General features: G+C 38.0%; 2 protein-coding genes across 2 annotated transcripts in view; one reads left to right on the top strand and one right to left on the bottom strand.

Annotated features, from left to right (window-relative positions):
- Positions 1-5,916: 5,916 nt before the first annotated feature.
- On the bottom strand, positions 5,917-10,266 carry c7h15orf40 (chromosome 7 C15orf40 homolog). Its single transcript, XM_026177024.2, has 4 exons — positions 10,013-10,266; positions 8,491-8,623; positions 8,285-8,412; positions 5,917-6,350 (listed from the first exon to the last, which is right to left on the bottom strand). The coding sequence occupies exons 1-4, from the start codon at positions 10,214-10,216 to the stop codon at positions 6,261-6,263; spliced, it is 555 nt and encodes a 184-aa protein (XP_026032809.1). The 5' UTR covers positions 10,217-10,266; the 3' UTR covers positions 5,917-6,260.
- Positions 10,267-14,729: 4,463 nt separating this feature from the next.
- The window catches only part of LOC113026274 (synaptic vesicle glycoprotein 2B-like), a 46,891-nt gene continuing 45,766 nt past the window's right edge, over positions 14,730-15,854 (top strand). Inside the window, exon 1 of the mRNA XM_026174853.2 lies at positions 14,730-14,928. The gene's annotated coding sequence lies outside the window, so the exon portion shown is untranslated. The remainder of the gene's footprint in view (positions 14,929-15,854) is intronic.

The raw sequence follows: 15,854 nt of genomic DNA, 5'->3' as shown, positions 1-15,854 counted from the left end.
CTTGGAAGGAAGCATTAAATCTAGAAACTAAAAAGAAAGTATATGGTTTTATATATCAAAATATATATTTTTTAAAAATCAAAGCGCCCTATTCCGGGAGGCATGTTCAACAAACAGAGTTAAAAAATTAATTCTGAGTTGGTTAACTCTGAGATTGGCATTTTCAGTTTCAGAAGAGCTGATCAGAGTAAATTCAATCAACTTGTCACAAACAATTCACCATGGCAATGAGTAATCTAGTGGACCAAGTAATATTTTTTAATATAATATATGTCAATGCCTACCATGATATTTAAACAGGAGGGCAGGAAAGAGTCATTTTGATTAGCTTTCATTATATACGTTTTCAAGCCTTCATGTTTCAAATCTTTTCAGTCTCATCTTCACTTAAATGTCAAGTCAATGGCTTTATTGCCATCCCAACCATGTGCAGTGGTACAGTACACAGTGAAACGACACAGCATTCCTCCAAGACCATGGTGCAACAAATGACCTATAACAGATAATCAACACAGGACTACATAGAATACAATGTGCAAAAAATGCAAAAAAACAAAGACAGTCCAACACCAGACAGAACAGATTGTTTCCAAAATCCAACTTCAACTGTCATTTTTCCATCTGTGTGACCAAAAACAACACAACAAATGATTGATCCTTGATGAGTTTGTTCTGTGTGTAAAGCTTTATAGAGATCATTTTTATTTGAACAATGATTGCTAAAGTAATCTACAGTAAATGTTTGCTATGCAAGGAAACTGTCCACAAAGTCACAGCATTATAAAGATGGAGACTATAGATTTTTGGAGTGCCGTTAGTATTAATTTATGCATAATTTATAGCATCATAGTGTGGTACTTCAGTATAGCCCTACTCAGCAACCATAAAGGGAGTAACATTTTTTTTAAGTGGCAAATGCAACCCAAATGCAACAAACAGCACAAACTGTTTGTGTGTTTGCTAGCTGAAGGCTTAGCTGCTGTATTTCACAGGGAGAGAAAAGAAAGAGAGCTCAGTTCACTCAGAGATGAGAAGATAAGAAAGACAGACAGTAGAGGATGAAGGGAGGTTAGAGTAAAAGGTAAGGGCTGCTCAGTGGTATTTAATAAACTGGGAATGTAAACCTTACATGCAATATGATCTTTTTTAAAATCAGATATTGGATCTATATATATGTTATGAAGTTATATTTATGCATATTGTGAAACCTGCTGCAAAACAAACTGAGGCAGACTAACTGTGTTATTTAAAGGTTGCATGACAATATTCTGCAGGCTAGTGCAGGATAAAATGGTTTGTTTGCTGTACTGTGAGATGGATTTACAGTAAAGAACAGTGAGTTGGACTGGTGCACAGTGGCTGTGGTGTTTATGGTTATAGCTAGGTTACATAAAATGTAGCAGAGATTAGTAAGATTTTTAATTGATGCTTATTCATTCACTGAATTCCACCATTACACTAAATCCATACTGTCTAGTATAAACCATCTAAGTTGTCATACAACCAAGTTTAGTATAAAAACAGTTTACTGTCATTATAGAGGATGAAAAACATCCAAGACATCTCATGAAACATGAGCAGTAAACCTCTTTCAAAAAAAAAAAAAGTCCCCTACTTTTTCGAGGATTTGTATCTCCTGACTTCCTACCTCTGCACAGTCTGTTATGTCACAGTAACTCATTTAGAGTTGACGTTAACTCTCTTTCTTGAATGGAAAACCTAAAGTTTTCCTTATTCAGCATGAAAACATTTTGTTAGCTAAACCGCTTTCCAAGTTTAGGGCCAAAGTCTTAAAATTAAATAAATAAAGCTTCAGATGAACAATAAGTTGACACCATGATACCATGTTATTATTTATTTTGCAAAAACGAAACAAAAAAGCAGAAGCAGTGTGTGCAAAGCTAAGTAGCTAAGATTCAATAACTTGCATGACCACCTTTAGCAACAATAACCTGAAGTATTGCTGGTAAATGTGATTTTCTGTATGACTTCATCAGTCTCGCACATCATTGTGGAGTAATTTATGGCCCACTCTTCTTTAAAATGTTGCTTCAGTTCATTTAGGCTTGGTCTGGACTATGACTGAGCCATTGCAACACATTGTTACTCGACTATGAACTCTTCTGTATACCAAAGCATTTTACAGTGAAATGCTAGGCCTCTTGTCCGACAGAAAAAGCTTGGCCGACATTGGGTCATGCAATAGGACAATGATCCCAATCACACACTTACAGATCTACAACAGACGTGCTGCAAAGCAAGTTCAATTCAACATCCTTCCACCACTATGAGAATGAGGTAAGAGCTGTTTTAACTGATTTGCAATCCTAACCCATGTTGCTATGGTTTTTTGAGAGAGAAGAAGCTTTCTCCTGGCAACACCAACTAGCAATAGTCTCTTGCAACTTGGGGATGAGGGGAAAGAGAAGTGTTAAGAGAGGACCACAAAGAGACAACAAATAAACTTCAGAGATTAGACAAAGCTTGATAACATCCAATAATTGAAACATCAATTGCAGTTTATACTTGCCATTGTCATGTTTGCACACCAAAAGTGATATTATATCTACTAGCCAGCAGTGTTTTCTGGTGTTGTTTTGGCTTTTGGCACACGTTCCAGATGCCATTTTTCTAAGATTTTTATGTCTGAGTACAACAACCTCAGTTTTATCTTAGTTTAATTGGAAAATTAGAGCTTATGCAGGTCTTATGTTGTTATGACATCTCTGCAGTTTATGGATGGATGCTATACCTTCGGATGATACTGCCTAAGGGAAGCATGTATGTTGTAAACAAATTTGGTCTTAGCACAAAACCCTGTGGAACTCCATAATTACCCTTAGTGTGGGAAGAGTACACAAAGGGATCGGACAACCAATGTCGTGATATAATAGATGTAATACTATTGACAGAATAATTGATCTCTGTGGGAGTAGAGTTCAAGTATCTGCTCTGCACTCCATTGGCACATGGCATTGAAGAAAATAGCAGTGAAGGAAAAGAAAAAAGAGGGAAGCGGAGAAGAAATGTTTAGTGCATCACGTTAACTCCCGCCAGCAGCCTCAGCCTATAGCAGCTAAACTAAATAATGGTACAGGTTCACCTTTGAGAAACTCTAGGAACCACAAATAAGCCTGCAGTCTGGGAGAGAAGTGCTCTTTTAGATTAATGATAATAGGATGGTAATTTGCATATGATCTTTTTTTTCCTACCAGTTAGTAAAAACTGCTGTGTTTTGGATCCAGTGAAGACTTCTTAGGGAATCTTTGGAATCAGTTAATAAGGAATTATGGTAGTTCAGCCTAGAAGTAACAAAAGCATGAACTACTTTTTGGTATCACTCTGAAATAGGATATTTCTAATCTTGATTTGTTGCAGAAAAAATATGATGAAAGAAGGCATTCCTAGACATTTGTTTAACTGAGTCCAGGTCGAAAATGACTCCAAGATTCCTCACAGTATTACTCGAGCCTAAGGTAATACCTTCCACACGAAGCAGCTAGTCAAACACAATTTTGTCTTGTACTTTTAGGGCCAAATACAATAACCTCAGTTTTGCCCCAATTTAAAAGGAAAAATTACACTGTATTCAAGACTTTACATCTTTAAGACATACCTGCAGTGTATTAGGGCATTATCTACACAGCAGTGAGATGACCTTTTTTTCAAGAATCTGTCAGATAAATTAAATTCTGAAGTCTAGCAGGATACGCACAGAGAAGACTTTATTGTCATACACTGTAGATCATTAGTAACAATCAGTGGTGCTATTCCTGTCCTATGATGTAATCTAAATACTGAAATTCTTCAAATAAATCTTTCCTCTGCAAATGATCACACAGCTGATTTACAACTCCTTCGAGAACTTTTGAAATCAAAGTTAGTTTAGAGATCTATAGTTAGCTAAGGAAGCTAAATTAAGTAAAAACTTTTTAAGTAATTCTGTAATTTCAGAATTCCAGCCACTTTGTGGTATGTAACCTGTTACTAAACATAGTAAGTCTTGCAGGGATAGTATCCAATAGACATGTTGATGATTTGAAAACTATCTCTACCTCAGAGAGATCAATAGGTGTAAAGCGGTCTAAATAAATATCAGCAGGATTACTGAAGTTGTACTTCACAGTTTATCCAGAACTTTGAGTGATTACTGTGTGTTTGCTTATAACCACTTGATTTGATTTTGCAGAAAGCACTTTTGATAGACTATAATCTTCAAAAATTGACCACAGAGATCTTCCAGCATACAGTGTGAAGGGAAGGGGGATTTAAGTTTATGAATCTCTTGAATTTAGGAGGGAAAATGCTCGTCCAGTCAGCAGAGGCTTAATGCAGCGTTTGAAACCTCCGTTAGGCTGACATGAGCTTCAGTGGGACTCAAATGCAGATATAAAGCTGCTGATCCAGGCTCAGCAGAGGAGACAACCCACGAAAAGTGACTTCAGTTAGCAGAAAACAGCATGAAAGTGAAGTGTGATTTAGTCCAACTTGAAAACAAACTCCCTTTAGCCCTGCACAAGGTATTTCTTATATAATGATCTCAGTGTCTGAGAAGATAAACTTCATTTAACAGTCATCAAGAAGCAGAAATGTTGCTTGCGGAGCTGGAATATAAAATAAGTCAGCGTTTTGATGATAGAGCTTCATAAGAGCTGTGATGTTTGATACGAAATCATTATCTTGCCATGCTTTGATGTCAGCTCACATTCAGCAGTGGTGCCATCTCTTTGAAGCATTTCAGTTTTAACTAGAACAAAGCAAGGATCATTACTGCAGTGCTAATTCACTGTACTCCTGATTCTGTGGCTGATGCTAATGAGATTTTTGTTCTTGTTTCTCCAGGGACTATCCACGTGGATGTGCATGACAGTGTGTTCTCAAACCTGAAAATATGGTAGCTCACATTGCGTCACAGGACAGTCTTGGAGTGTTTCATTGTTTGGGCTTTTTAAATTTGATTTTATGTTGTTATATTGAAACCTTTAAAGAGTCCTTTACAGACCCATGGTTAATGACTTCAAAATGTATAGAACATAAATTCCTGCATTTATGTGGTACCTGTGGCTCAGGAGCTAGATGGCTTGTCCCCTACACACACCCCTGTGGGTGGTCTTCTATCCCTCAAGCTCGGGTCCTCCACCAGAGGCCTGAGAGCTTGAGGTTTCTGTGCAGTCTCTTTGCTGTTCCTAGGACCGCGCTCTTTTGGACAGAGATTTCAGATGTTGGTCCTGAGGTCTGCCACTCGCCTAGCTGGGGGGTCACTGCACCGAGTGCTGATTACCACTGGGACCACTGTTACCTTCACCCTCCACATCTTCTTGAGCTCTTCTGTAAACCCTTGGTACTTCTCCAGCTTCTCGTGTTCCTTCTTCCTGATGTTGCTGTTATTCGGTTTTGCTACACATTAACATGCCCATATTCTTCTGCTTGTCCACTACTATGCCCAGTTAGCCATCACCAGTTTGTCCGTCAGTTTGTATGCCCTGCCTGCTAGCATCTTGCACCCTTTACGCATCTTTACGCAGCCTGCACCTGGGGTCTTGCCTGGTGTGGTAGACCCCAGCCTCTATGGATCTTGTGCTCAGAGCTCGTGTGCTGCCATGATTAGTGCCTCTGTGCTGTCTTTCAGTCCTGTGTGTGTGTGTGTGTGTGTGTGTGTGTGAACTTTGTATGAATTGAATTAAATGTTAACCACTGTTAACATTCAAAACTGGGCTGATCATCCTATATTGTAGCTGGTGGACGTAACACATAATACATTTGAGTTAAATGATTTAAGTTGGGGGAAAAAAGATTTTGTTGATGATCATCTTGACATTTATTTTACTAAAATTCAATTTGCATTCTTTCTATTGCTTGCTAATAACTGCTATATTGATTGGGAGAATTAATTTCTGTTTATAAAAGATACAGTGGTTTCAAAATTTTCATTTTTATTCCGCTTTTGCCTACTTCATACAGAACACCCACCCCCTCCCCTTCATGAAACACCTATAGGAGACTACACAAAAATAGCATCCATGGTAGAGCTCCAAGGGAAAACTCACTTTGGCATAACCTTAAACAGGCTGTTCATGTCATTCCAAAATTTCGCACAGCAAATTGTAAATGACTCATTCCCATGTATCCCAAACTTGGTTAGCAGTTCCTGCTGTCAAAGGTGGCACAACCAGCTATTAGTTTATTAGTTGTAGGGACAATTACTTTAAACACAGATCCAGGTAAGTTTGGATGACTGCTGGAAACTGACATCCCTCTTGTCAGCCTACAGCCTGTCTGAGCTTCCTCAACACCTCCTCTGGACTGAGAGAAGAGTCCACTTTGATGACTTTGTCTCTGGACCTGGACCCCTAAAAAATACAGACGAAAGGACTTAAACGATATATGATACAATGGGATAAAACTTTGCTCACCCTAAAAAAAGAACCTTCTTACTGTGACAGTGCACCATCATGAAGCCACAGAATGAATGACAATGACAATTTGGCCCAATTTGGCAGCTTAAAGGTTTAGGAGCACAAAAAACAAAGTCAGTGTCACTCCTCTATATGGTCCCTGCTGCATATTTAGATCTAATAATAAGGTATCTATATAAAACATATATTGTGTAATACATTTACATTTTCAAAGTACACATGTGTACTTTTGGGTACAAAGTTAATTTACACCCCTGGAGCTGACACCATTTAAAATTCTCAGTGCATAGGACAAGTCACACTACAGTAATGGCTGTTTAGTGTTACGACCACTATCGAGCTCGTTCTTCAAACCCTACCATACCCACAACATGCAATCTCTGCAGTGAAGCCCCCAACAGACAGTAACAGTGACACAGTGCCATCTACTGCTGCCTGCTTACAGCTGCTTACACATACTCAATGCAGTATAGAATGTGAATACTGTGGTGTAAAAAGTGTTTTTGCCCTTCCTGATTTGCTATTTTTTGTATGCTTGTCACACTTAAATGTTTCAGATCATCAAACAAATCTAAATATTAGAAAAACATAACAAGTAAACACAAAGTGCAGTGATTTCTCCCTAAACCTAATAACTGGTGCAGCAACAACTTTATCAACAACTCCCTTAACAGCAACAACTGCAATCGAGCGTTTGTGGTAACTGGCAATGAGTGTCTTACGGCGCTGTGGAGGGGTTTTGGCCCACTCATCTTTGCAGAATTTTTGTAATTCAGTCACATTGGAGGAGTCCTGAGGCAGCAAAACAGCCCCAGACTATCCCACTACCACCACCATATTTTACTGCTGGTATGATGTTCCTTTTCTGAAATGATGTGTCCGTCTGATGTCAGATGTCATGGGATGCACACCTTCCAAAATGTTTACCCTTTGTGTCATCAGTCCACAGAATATTTTCCCAAAAGTCCTCAGGATCATCAAGATGTTTTCTGGCTAAGGTGAGATAAGCCTTTGTGTTCTCTTTGGTCAGTGGTATTTTTTTCTTTGAACACTCCCATGGATGCCATTTTTGCACAGTCTCTTTCTTACTGTTGAACAATGAACACTGACCTGAGCCTGCAGTTCTTTAATGTTATTCTGAGTTCTTTTGTGTTGTCGATGTGCTCTTGGAGTAATTTTGGTAGGCTGGCCACTCCTAGGAAGCTTCACCACTGTTTCATGTTTTCGCCATTTGTGTATAATGGCTGTCACTGTTGTTCACTGGAGTCCCAAAGCCTTAGAAGTGGCTTTGTAACCCTTTCCTGATATATGTCAGTGACTTTGTGTCTCAGGTGTTTCTTTAGATCATAGCATGATGTGTTGCTTTTTGAGATCCTTTAGCCTGCTTCATTTTGTCAAACAGGTTCCATTTAGTTGATTTCTTAATTCAACAGGTCTGCCATTAATCAGGCCTGAGTCTGTTTAGTGAAACTGAACTCAGCTTTCAAAATCACAGCTAAGTCATCATTTAAATAGTTTAAATTACTTTTTCCACACATGACCAGATAGGTTTGGATAACCTTTCTCCATTAATCAATTAAATCACCATTTAAAAACTACATTTTGTATGTACTTAGGTTGTCTTTGTCTAATATTAAAATGTGTTTGATCATCTGAAACATGTAAGTGTGACAAATATGCAAAACACTAAGAAATCAGGAAGGGGGCAAACACTTTTTCACACCACTGTATGTAGTGAGATATGTACATGAGTGACGGTTTAAGTAAATATTAAGTGAGAAATGCTTAGTGACAAATGTCAATGTATACAGAAATACTCAAATGTGTACTGAGATTGCACCAAGATTCCACTTATAAGTTTCAGCAACCTTGTCCAGACACACGTGACTTTTCTTCAGGCCCAGAACCTCAGCCAGGTAGCGAATAAGCTCAGCATTGGCCTCTCCATCTGTAGGTGGTGCTGAGATGGCAACACTTACTGCCTCTGTAGAAACTTCTGAAAGCATGGCAGAAGAGATAGCAGTGTGATTTGTGTTTCACTTTGTTCATATCAACAATTCTGTTATACAAACACCTGTGATGCTGCTGTGTTTGGAGCCGGGCTTTGCATGAACTCTTATGGTTACAGCACCACTTTTGTCTTTGGTTACTGGACCACAGGCTTCTGCTACGGCCGCTCCTCCACAACCTGCCAGCTGTTCTTTCACCTGGTTTAACAGCACAAAAGAGCTTAAGTCAAACATTACTGGCTCTTTACATTCATTTTCTACCTTTAAGTCATCTTACAGTAAAACAATTGGGAATCTAGAAATAGCTTACACCATAAGTAACACACTTGACAAAATCTTCAACCTTCCTTTTTGATTTTTCCTGCAGATCATATGAGCTTTCTAAGCTTATAGGGGAGTTTGTTCACAAGTGTTTTTATAGTAGTGACATTATCCAAGTCTCTCATGCAGCTGATACCAGACATTGCATTTAAATATCCTGTTAGGAACATTACAAAAGACTATAACACACCACCATCTTCTAGCTTCATTATTTGCCAGTCTTGATGCATGCTGAATCATCCAGGTACAGAAATCCAAAAAAGTGGATTCTGTTCATCTGGACGTAGCGTTTTCAGTGGGAGAAACATTTCATAACTCATCCAAGTGACTTCTTCAGTCTGAGCTGACTGCAGGTTTCCCCATCAATCTTGTAACAGATTTCAAGTTTTACACTTTTACTACTGTTTACGTTCACTGCTGCCACATTGGATCAGTAACACGGGGTTGGTGGAGCTGCTCCTTCTTTCAGAGTTGGTAATTCTAGCTGTTGGGACTGGAAACTCAGAAATTCCATTCTAATCTGGAGTAAGTGGAGTAAGTGTGCTATCACCACACAGCTGTGGGGAAGTGTTTCTATGGCGACTAAAGACAGTAAAATGAAGAGGAGTGAAAACCCCTGCTGTCTGCATCAGGTAGAGAAACAGAAAGGATAGAAGACTAGAAATTCAATCTCAGAGAAAAGCTTACCACGTGAAAACTAGAAGTTGTATAAGAAGTATTCTGTGGGAGCAGCAGCAGCAACTTCCCAAGTACAAAATACACATTTTTCACTTCTCCAGTGTGTATTATAAGGACACAGTTCCAATATACATGTTCAACAGACAGACAATAGACAGCATGTTCTTCTTCTTTTCATCCTAAATATGGGAGCTGTTCTACCTTTTTGGGTATTTGTCTGTTCATGAATTAGTAAAAACAAAAAACAAAACCTACTTTTGTAAGGGTTGAATACTACGACTAATACTACTAATACTACTACTAATACTACTAATAATACTAATAATAATAAGAAGAAGATATTGTGACTTAATGCTGTTGCACTGGCACACTTAATAACAAAGGTCGCAACAAACGAAGAAGCCCTGCACTCAATCTTTAAACTCCTTAAAATTCAAATCAAACTGTTTGGACCTTTAGCATAAACAATGTCCATCAAAAAGATGGTTGAAAGAAGTACTTACTTTACTTTAATTGACTCATATCAATGAGAAAATGAAGTAAAAAAAAAAAAATCTATATACACAAAAGTGGAATAACCGCTCTTACCTTTTTGGGCATTTGTCTGTTTCTGGAGTAGTGCCTTCTGTGCAGGGCGACACCGGGCAGAGGGGCTCTGTACCGGCAGCTGAGCACCAGCACAAGGTTGGGTAACGTTACAGCCTTTAAAGTGACAGATCTAGCCTGCTGCAGAGACGGTATAAATTTAACACGGTAAAGACAAGCTACGGCAAGACCTGAACAGGAAAACATCTACCGGCTACCTGTTAGCTTGCTAGCTTTTTGATGAATTTCCGGTTTTCAAAATAAATTCTTCCGCTTATCACAATCTTAAATGAGTTGTTATAAATGATAATAAATATATAGATCTTTTTATACTTACATTTTCTGCTACTTATCAAAGAAATGCATAATGGGGCTAGTTGGCTTACAAATGTAAGCATTTAATTCATACCAGAGCCAGAGAACACATTTATTTAATAGACTTGCATATTTTAGCAAAAATAAATAATATTTTAAAAAAGTACGGGGTGGTGCGACACATACGTCCTGTCTTGCTCTTCCTTCCTGCAGCACAATCTGTGCTCGTGTGTAATGGAGGAACAGGAGTGACAAAATGATTTAATTAAATACGCCATTAAATAATTAAATGTTTCATTAATTAATTAACATTTGAATTTGTTAATTAAATAAATAGTTCAATAATGAATTAAATGCCCATTCATTTCATCTAAATGCAAATTCACTTCATTAAATAAAATTTATTTATTTATTTCTAATGTTATCTAATTAATGACACATTTAATTAATTATTTATTTATTTGCTAGTTGCCAGGGAATCAAAACCTTTATCCTTAGAGATTTTGGGGGGGCTCCCATTAAATGTAGTTTCTTTCTTTCTTTCCTTTTTTTTTTAACCACACATGGCTGAGTGCTGAACAGGGGTGAGTGCTTGATGAGATTGGGAAGAAACAGGAAGAACCCCCCAGTAGAACCAGAGTCAGGGAGGGGCAGTGGGGGTTGAGGGTGAGGGGAGGAACACTATCTGAACACTGTTACAGAGGCTATAAGAGATAGCTTATCAAGCATTATTGTATCCTAATTGCCCCTTGGGGATAAATAAAGTCTCTCTGATTCTGATTCTGACTCTGGTCCAAGTTATCAACTCCATTCTTAGTGCCTCACAGTCTGTCTTTTTTAAAGCTTGATGTTTGATATTTGCACTTTATTGATCAGGCTGCCGCCACAATGGCTCTCATATAGGCTCCTGATTCTGACCCAACTGTCTCTGTCTCTTGGTCTGTTATTTTTAACCAGTTTGAACCTGTGAATCCGGCGTTCATATAGAATGTAATTCAACATATTGAGCCTTCGGGTTCTCCCCATGATGTTGTTCCTCTTCATCTCTCAGAGGCTCTGTATAGTTTAGTGCAGTTGGTTATTGCCATTATTAATATCAGTTTGTGTTCTGGTTTGGTCCCTTCAAACTTTAAACATGCAACAAAGCAAAACCTGGCTCGACCAAACAGTGCAGTAGTTAAATCTAGCTTCTTTCATTTAAGGCGGCTGGCAAAGTTGAATCCTCTTTTATGATGTCTGGGCTGGATTACTGTAATCCACTTTATATTGAAGTTAGCCAGTCTTCCGTCTTACTTTTGTTCAAAGTCTCACTGAGTGTCTTTTGACAAGAACATGTAAAATTGAGCAGCTCTTGCCCCACCTTACCTTCGAGCTGCTTTAGCCTGACACTCTTGTCCAAGCTCTTAGGTCATCTGACCAGTACATATACAGAAATCTAAGCAGAACCTCAGAGTGTACAAAGCGTTCTCTATTGCTGCCCCTAAGTTACAAGGGGCAATAAATAAATTGCTTTTGCACAACAATAACTTGTGTTGCCCATCTTTAAAAGTCATCTTAAAACACAGTTATAATTTTTGTCTTGAGATATTGACTTTATTACTATGTGTATGATGTTATGACCTTATTTTTATTGTATTATAGTTGATTGTTTTTGTTTTTAGTGTTTTGAAGATGTTTTTAATTGATGTTTTTGCGTTTTTATCATTTTCCTTAATTCTCTATGTAGCACTACAATACATTTTGATATGTCAGGAAATAAAATTGGCATTGCAGGCACTAACACTATTCCCTCACAGCAAAGGTCCTTTGTCAGAGGTTGGGGCGTAGCAGTCAGCTTTACATCAGCATCCTTTCTTGCTGATTAATATTTACTTTAGTCTGCTTAAGCTGTAAAAGTGAACAGTCACTGTTTGGTAGACGAGGCCAATCTAATCCAATTAAATCTGCTGTACTGTGCCAGACCAGGAAGATCAATCTTGTAAATTCCATCCTTCTGGATCCAGTTCATGAAGTAATTTGCTGGGTCATTGACTGAGGCTCTTATTAAAATCTGTCCTACTTAATAAGAAAGCCTTTAAGCATTTTATTTTAAATGGAATGACCACGAAGTATTCTAACAAGTTTTAAGGAAAGACCTTGTTACTTTACCTTTAACTTGTCCAGTTACTTTTGAAGCTAAGAAAGTAGTGAACTGTATAAAAATGGCTGTAATTCCTAATATCATAAAAAATGCAATAGTCCTCCAGTCCACATACTGAAGTATCTCGAGTGAAGATTGTGAACGCTGAGTTGCCCCCAATGCATCCATAAGAGTGAAAATGTGTGTGTAAAACTTAGAAAGGCTGCATCACACTCATCTGATCAAAAATAAGTGATCAGTGTATCCAAAAGCACAAAGATTCGCAACATAGATTTAAAATTCTAACTGGGTAGCCACCAGCTAGTATTGAAGCTGCCAACTCTACAATCCTCCACCTCAGGAAGAGCATAATGGGGCTATTATGCTTGTCATATTGCCTGTGTCGCACATCAATTTTGACATCACATCATGTGTTGTGTGACAAAATCACATTTTGTAATCTGGCTTTGTGTCCGCTGAAGCTGGGTTGAAGACAGATGTGTATGATCGAGTCAGCTTTGACCAACTTTTTAATGATATTCCAGTGCAGAGACAGGAACATACAGATACACAGAACGAGATGTTGGAAAAGTTTGAAAATTTGAAAAAACTTAATTACGGCAGGTAAACTACGGCCTAAGATTCCAGCATCTAACTTTTAAACACCTGTATTCAGACTACTCATCTGCTTAATCTTTGAGCTATGCAAACCACCCTAATACCCATCAATAATTTATTTGGGCACATCCAGATATAACTGACTAAAATTGTTCTTCAATCCATGAAATGTTATTTAGTTTAGCAGTTTAGGTGTGTTGGACAGGAGTTTTTTTTTTTGTTTTTTTTTTTTTTATGTGCTTCCTGCTTCTGCAGTGTGGTTGACTGCCTCAAAAATGACATTCATGTCATCACCATTACACAGGATTAAGGACGTTCCCCATTGCCTGAATACATACTTATTTGTGAACATATTTTGCTTTTGATTTTTGATGTTCTGACTTCAAATCAAACCGATGGCCCCTTATGAGCAAGCATTCATGACACGAAGAAACCTCCAGGAAAACCAGGCTCAGGGAGATCAGCTATATCCAGCAAATGGCTGAGGGTGAGGGGAGGGATACAATATAAAAGACACACTGTGGAAGAAAGCCAGAGACTAATAATAACTAATCATTAAATGCAGAGTGGTGTATAAACACTAAGTGAATCAAGAAAAGAGGAGTGGAAGAAACACTCCTAATGAGCCCGATTGCAACAACTAAACGTTAATGAAAAAGAAAATTTTACCAGTATAGGAGAAATATGCTCTCTCTTTTTTGCCCTGTCAGTATTCTCGCTCCAGCATTTTGGAACAAATAAAGGTTTTTCACAGTTTTTAGGACAACTACAATAGTCCAGTGTAGAAGTAATAAATGCATGAACTAGTTTTTCAGGATCTCTCTGAGATGGGATGCTTCTAATTTTAGAGCAATGCACAAATGCATGAAAGCACCTGCATATTTGCACATTGAAGTACATATCTTGGTAAAAAAAACAAAACAACAACCAGTGACTCAAAGATTCCTCACAGTGTTGCTGGAGGCCAAGTTAATGTCATCAGAGTAAATACATTTGTCTGAAAATCACAAAACTGCAAAAATAACTGCAATACAATACAGCTCTCTGACTTCCCTGAACAGGGCACTAATGTTCATGGTCTTTAGGCTCAACATAGCAGAAGCATGCAGAACATCCAACTACCTTGTGGTACATTTCATGATTTCCGACAGTAATATCGATAAAATCCATTCACGATTTTTCCATAGTTTCATCTAGATCTGGGTCAGAGAATGGCCATGTCTGTCTCTTTCTTTTCCTTGTCCTCCTTAATCTTGTGCTTCCTTCATTACTTAATCATGATGCTTAAATGCATAATGATAGCAGTGCTTTAGTAGCCGAGTAGGGAAGCAAAGAAAGAAAGAAAAAGAAACGAATTATGATTCATGGTTGTAAAGCTGCAGGACTTTCACATCATCACAGAGAAAACATCTTATCAAGCATCTCACACTAAGTCAACACAACTATCACATCACCTCCTCCTCCCTGTCTCCATTTCCTTTTTCACTGGCCACCCATATGCCACTTTCAAAACCCCCTCCATGCCCATCCCTTTTCCCATCCCCAGCCCACGCCCCAGCCCTTGCTCTCCCCTTTTGATGAATAAATGGCGTCTTCGTGTGTGTATTGTACAACAGAGGTGGACTGTACCACTGTGAATGTGGCGGGAGGCTTCAGGGAGGAGTGCTGCAGTGAGAGGAGAGGAAGAAGGAGGAGACGGGGCAGCTAGTAAAATCCCTCCCAGCCCTAATCCCTCAGTCGTGCCTGTGTATGTTGATGCTCTTTACATTTTTAGGGTAAAAAGACTAGACTAGATTTTTTCAGGCTACAAGTGAATTTTAAAGAAAGATCTGGTGTGTGACTGGGAGCTTCAACTCGTTTTGTCCTGGTAAGAGAAGTCATTTTTCTGAATGTTTCTTTATGTTATTGACTTAGATTGGAAGAGCTTTACGTTTTGTTCATTTTAAAAAGTAAGATTTCCAAATATAGAAATTTTCAACTGAGGTTTGGACTAAAAAATACCGTAGCAATCTTTTTAAAATGTTTTTATTGCATTTAATATGAAATATTACAATTATCCTCTTCTTGGTATAGTTATTTTTCTTTCAGATAAACTGAAACACAATCACTTACAGTACTCCTTCAAATTCCAGACTGAGCAGCACAAACACTCTATTTATTTCATAATTTGTATGTAAAATATGTGCATGTACTACATGACACCACCTTGTGGCTTTGGACTGTTTTAAATGCTCAGTGTCAGTACAAAGTTATCAAATATTGTTTTCAAGCTTGGTTTGCATTGGTTATACATAAGCTATACAGGTGCAACACACATACACAGACATCCTCTAATTAGTGCTAACAAGGAAACTAATAAGATACTAGAATTTTACTATATATATATATATATATATATATATATATATATATATATATATATATATATATATATATATATATGTGTGTGTGTGTGTGTGTGTGTGTGTGTATATGTGTGTGTATATGTGTGTGTGTGTGTGTGTGTGTATGTGTGTGTGTGTATATATATGTGTGTGTGTGTGTGTGTGTGTGTGTATATATATATATATATATATGTGTGTGTGTGTGTGTGTGTATATATATATATATATACACACACACATATACATACATACACACACACAGTACAGAAACATCTGTGCCAAGTATGGCCTGGAAGTCACGAGGTCTAAATGGGAGACGCCCCTATGGTGGTGAAGAACGGCTGAGCTAAGATCCTGTGGGACTTCCAAAATGGTGGTGGCTAACCAACGGGATATAGTGGTGGTAGAC

This window comes from Astatotilapia calliptera, chromosome 7 (genome assembly GCF_964374335.1).
Source record: "Astatotilapia calliptera chromosome 7, fAstCal68.1, whole genome shotgun sequence".
Taxonomy (NCBI): Eukaryota; Metazoa; Chordata; class Actinopteri; order Cichliformes; family Cichlidae; genus Astatotilapia; species Astatotilapia calliptera.
The sequence above is the reverse complement of the archived record's forward strand: the minus strand, read 5'-3'. Positions and strand labels throughout refer to the sequence as shown.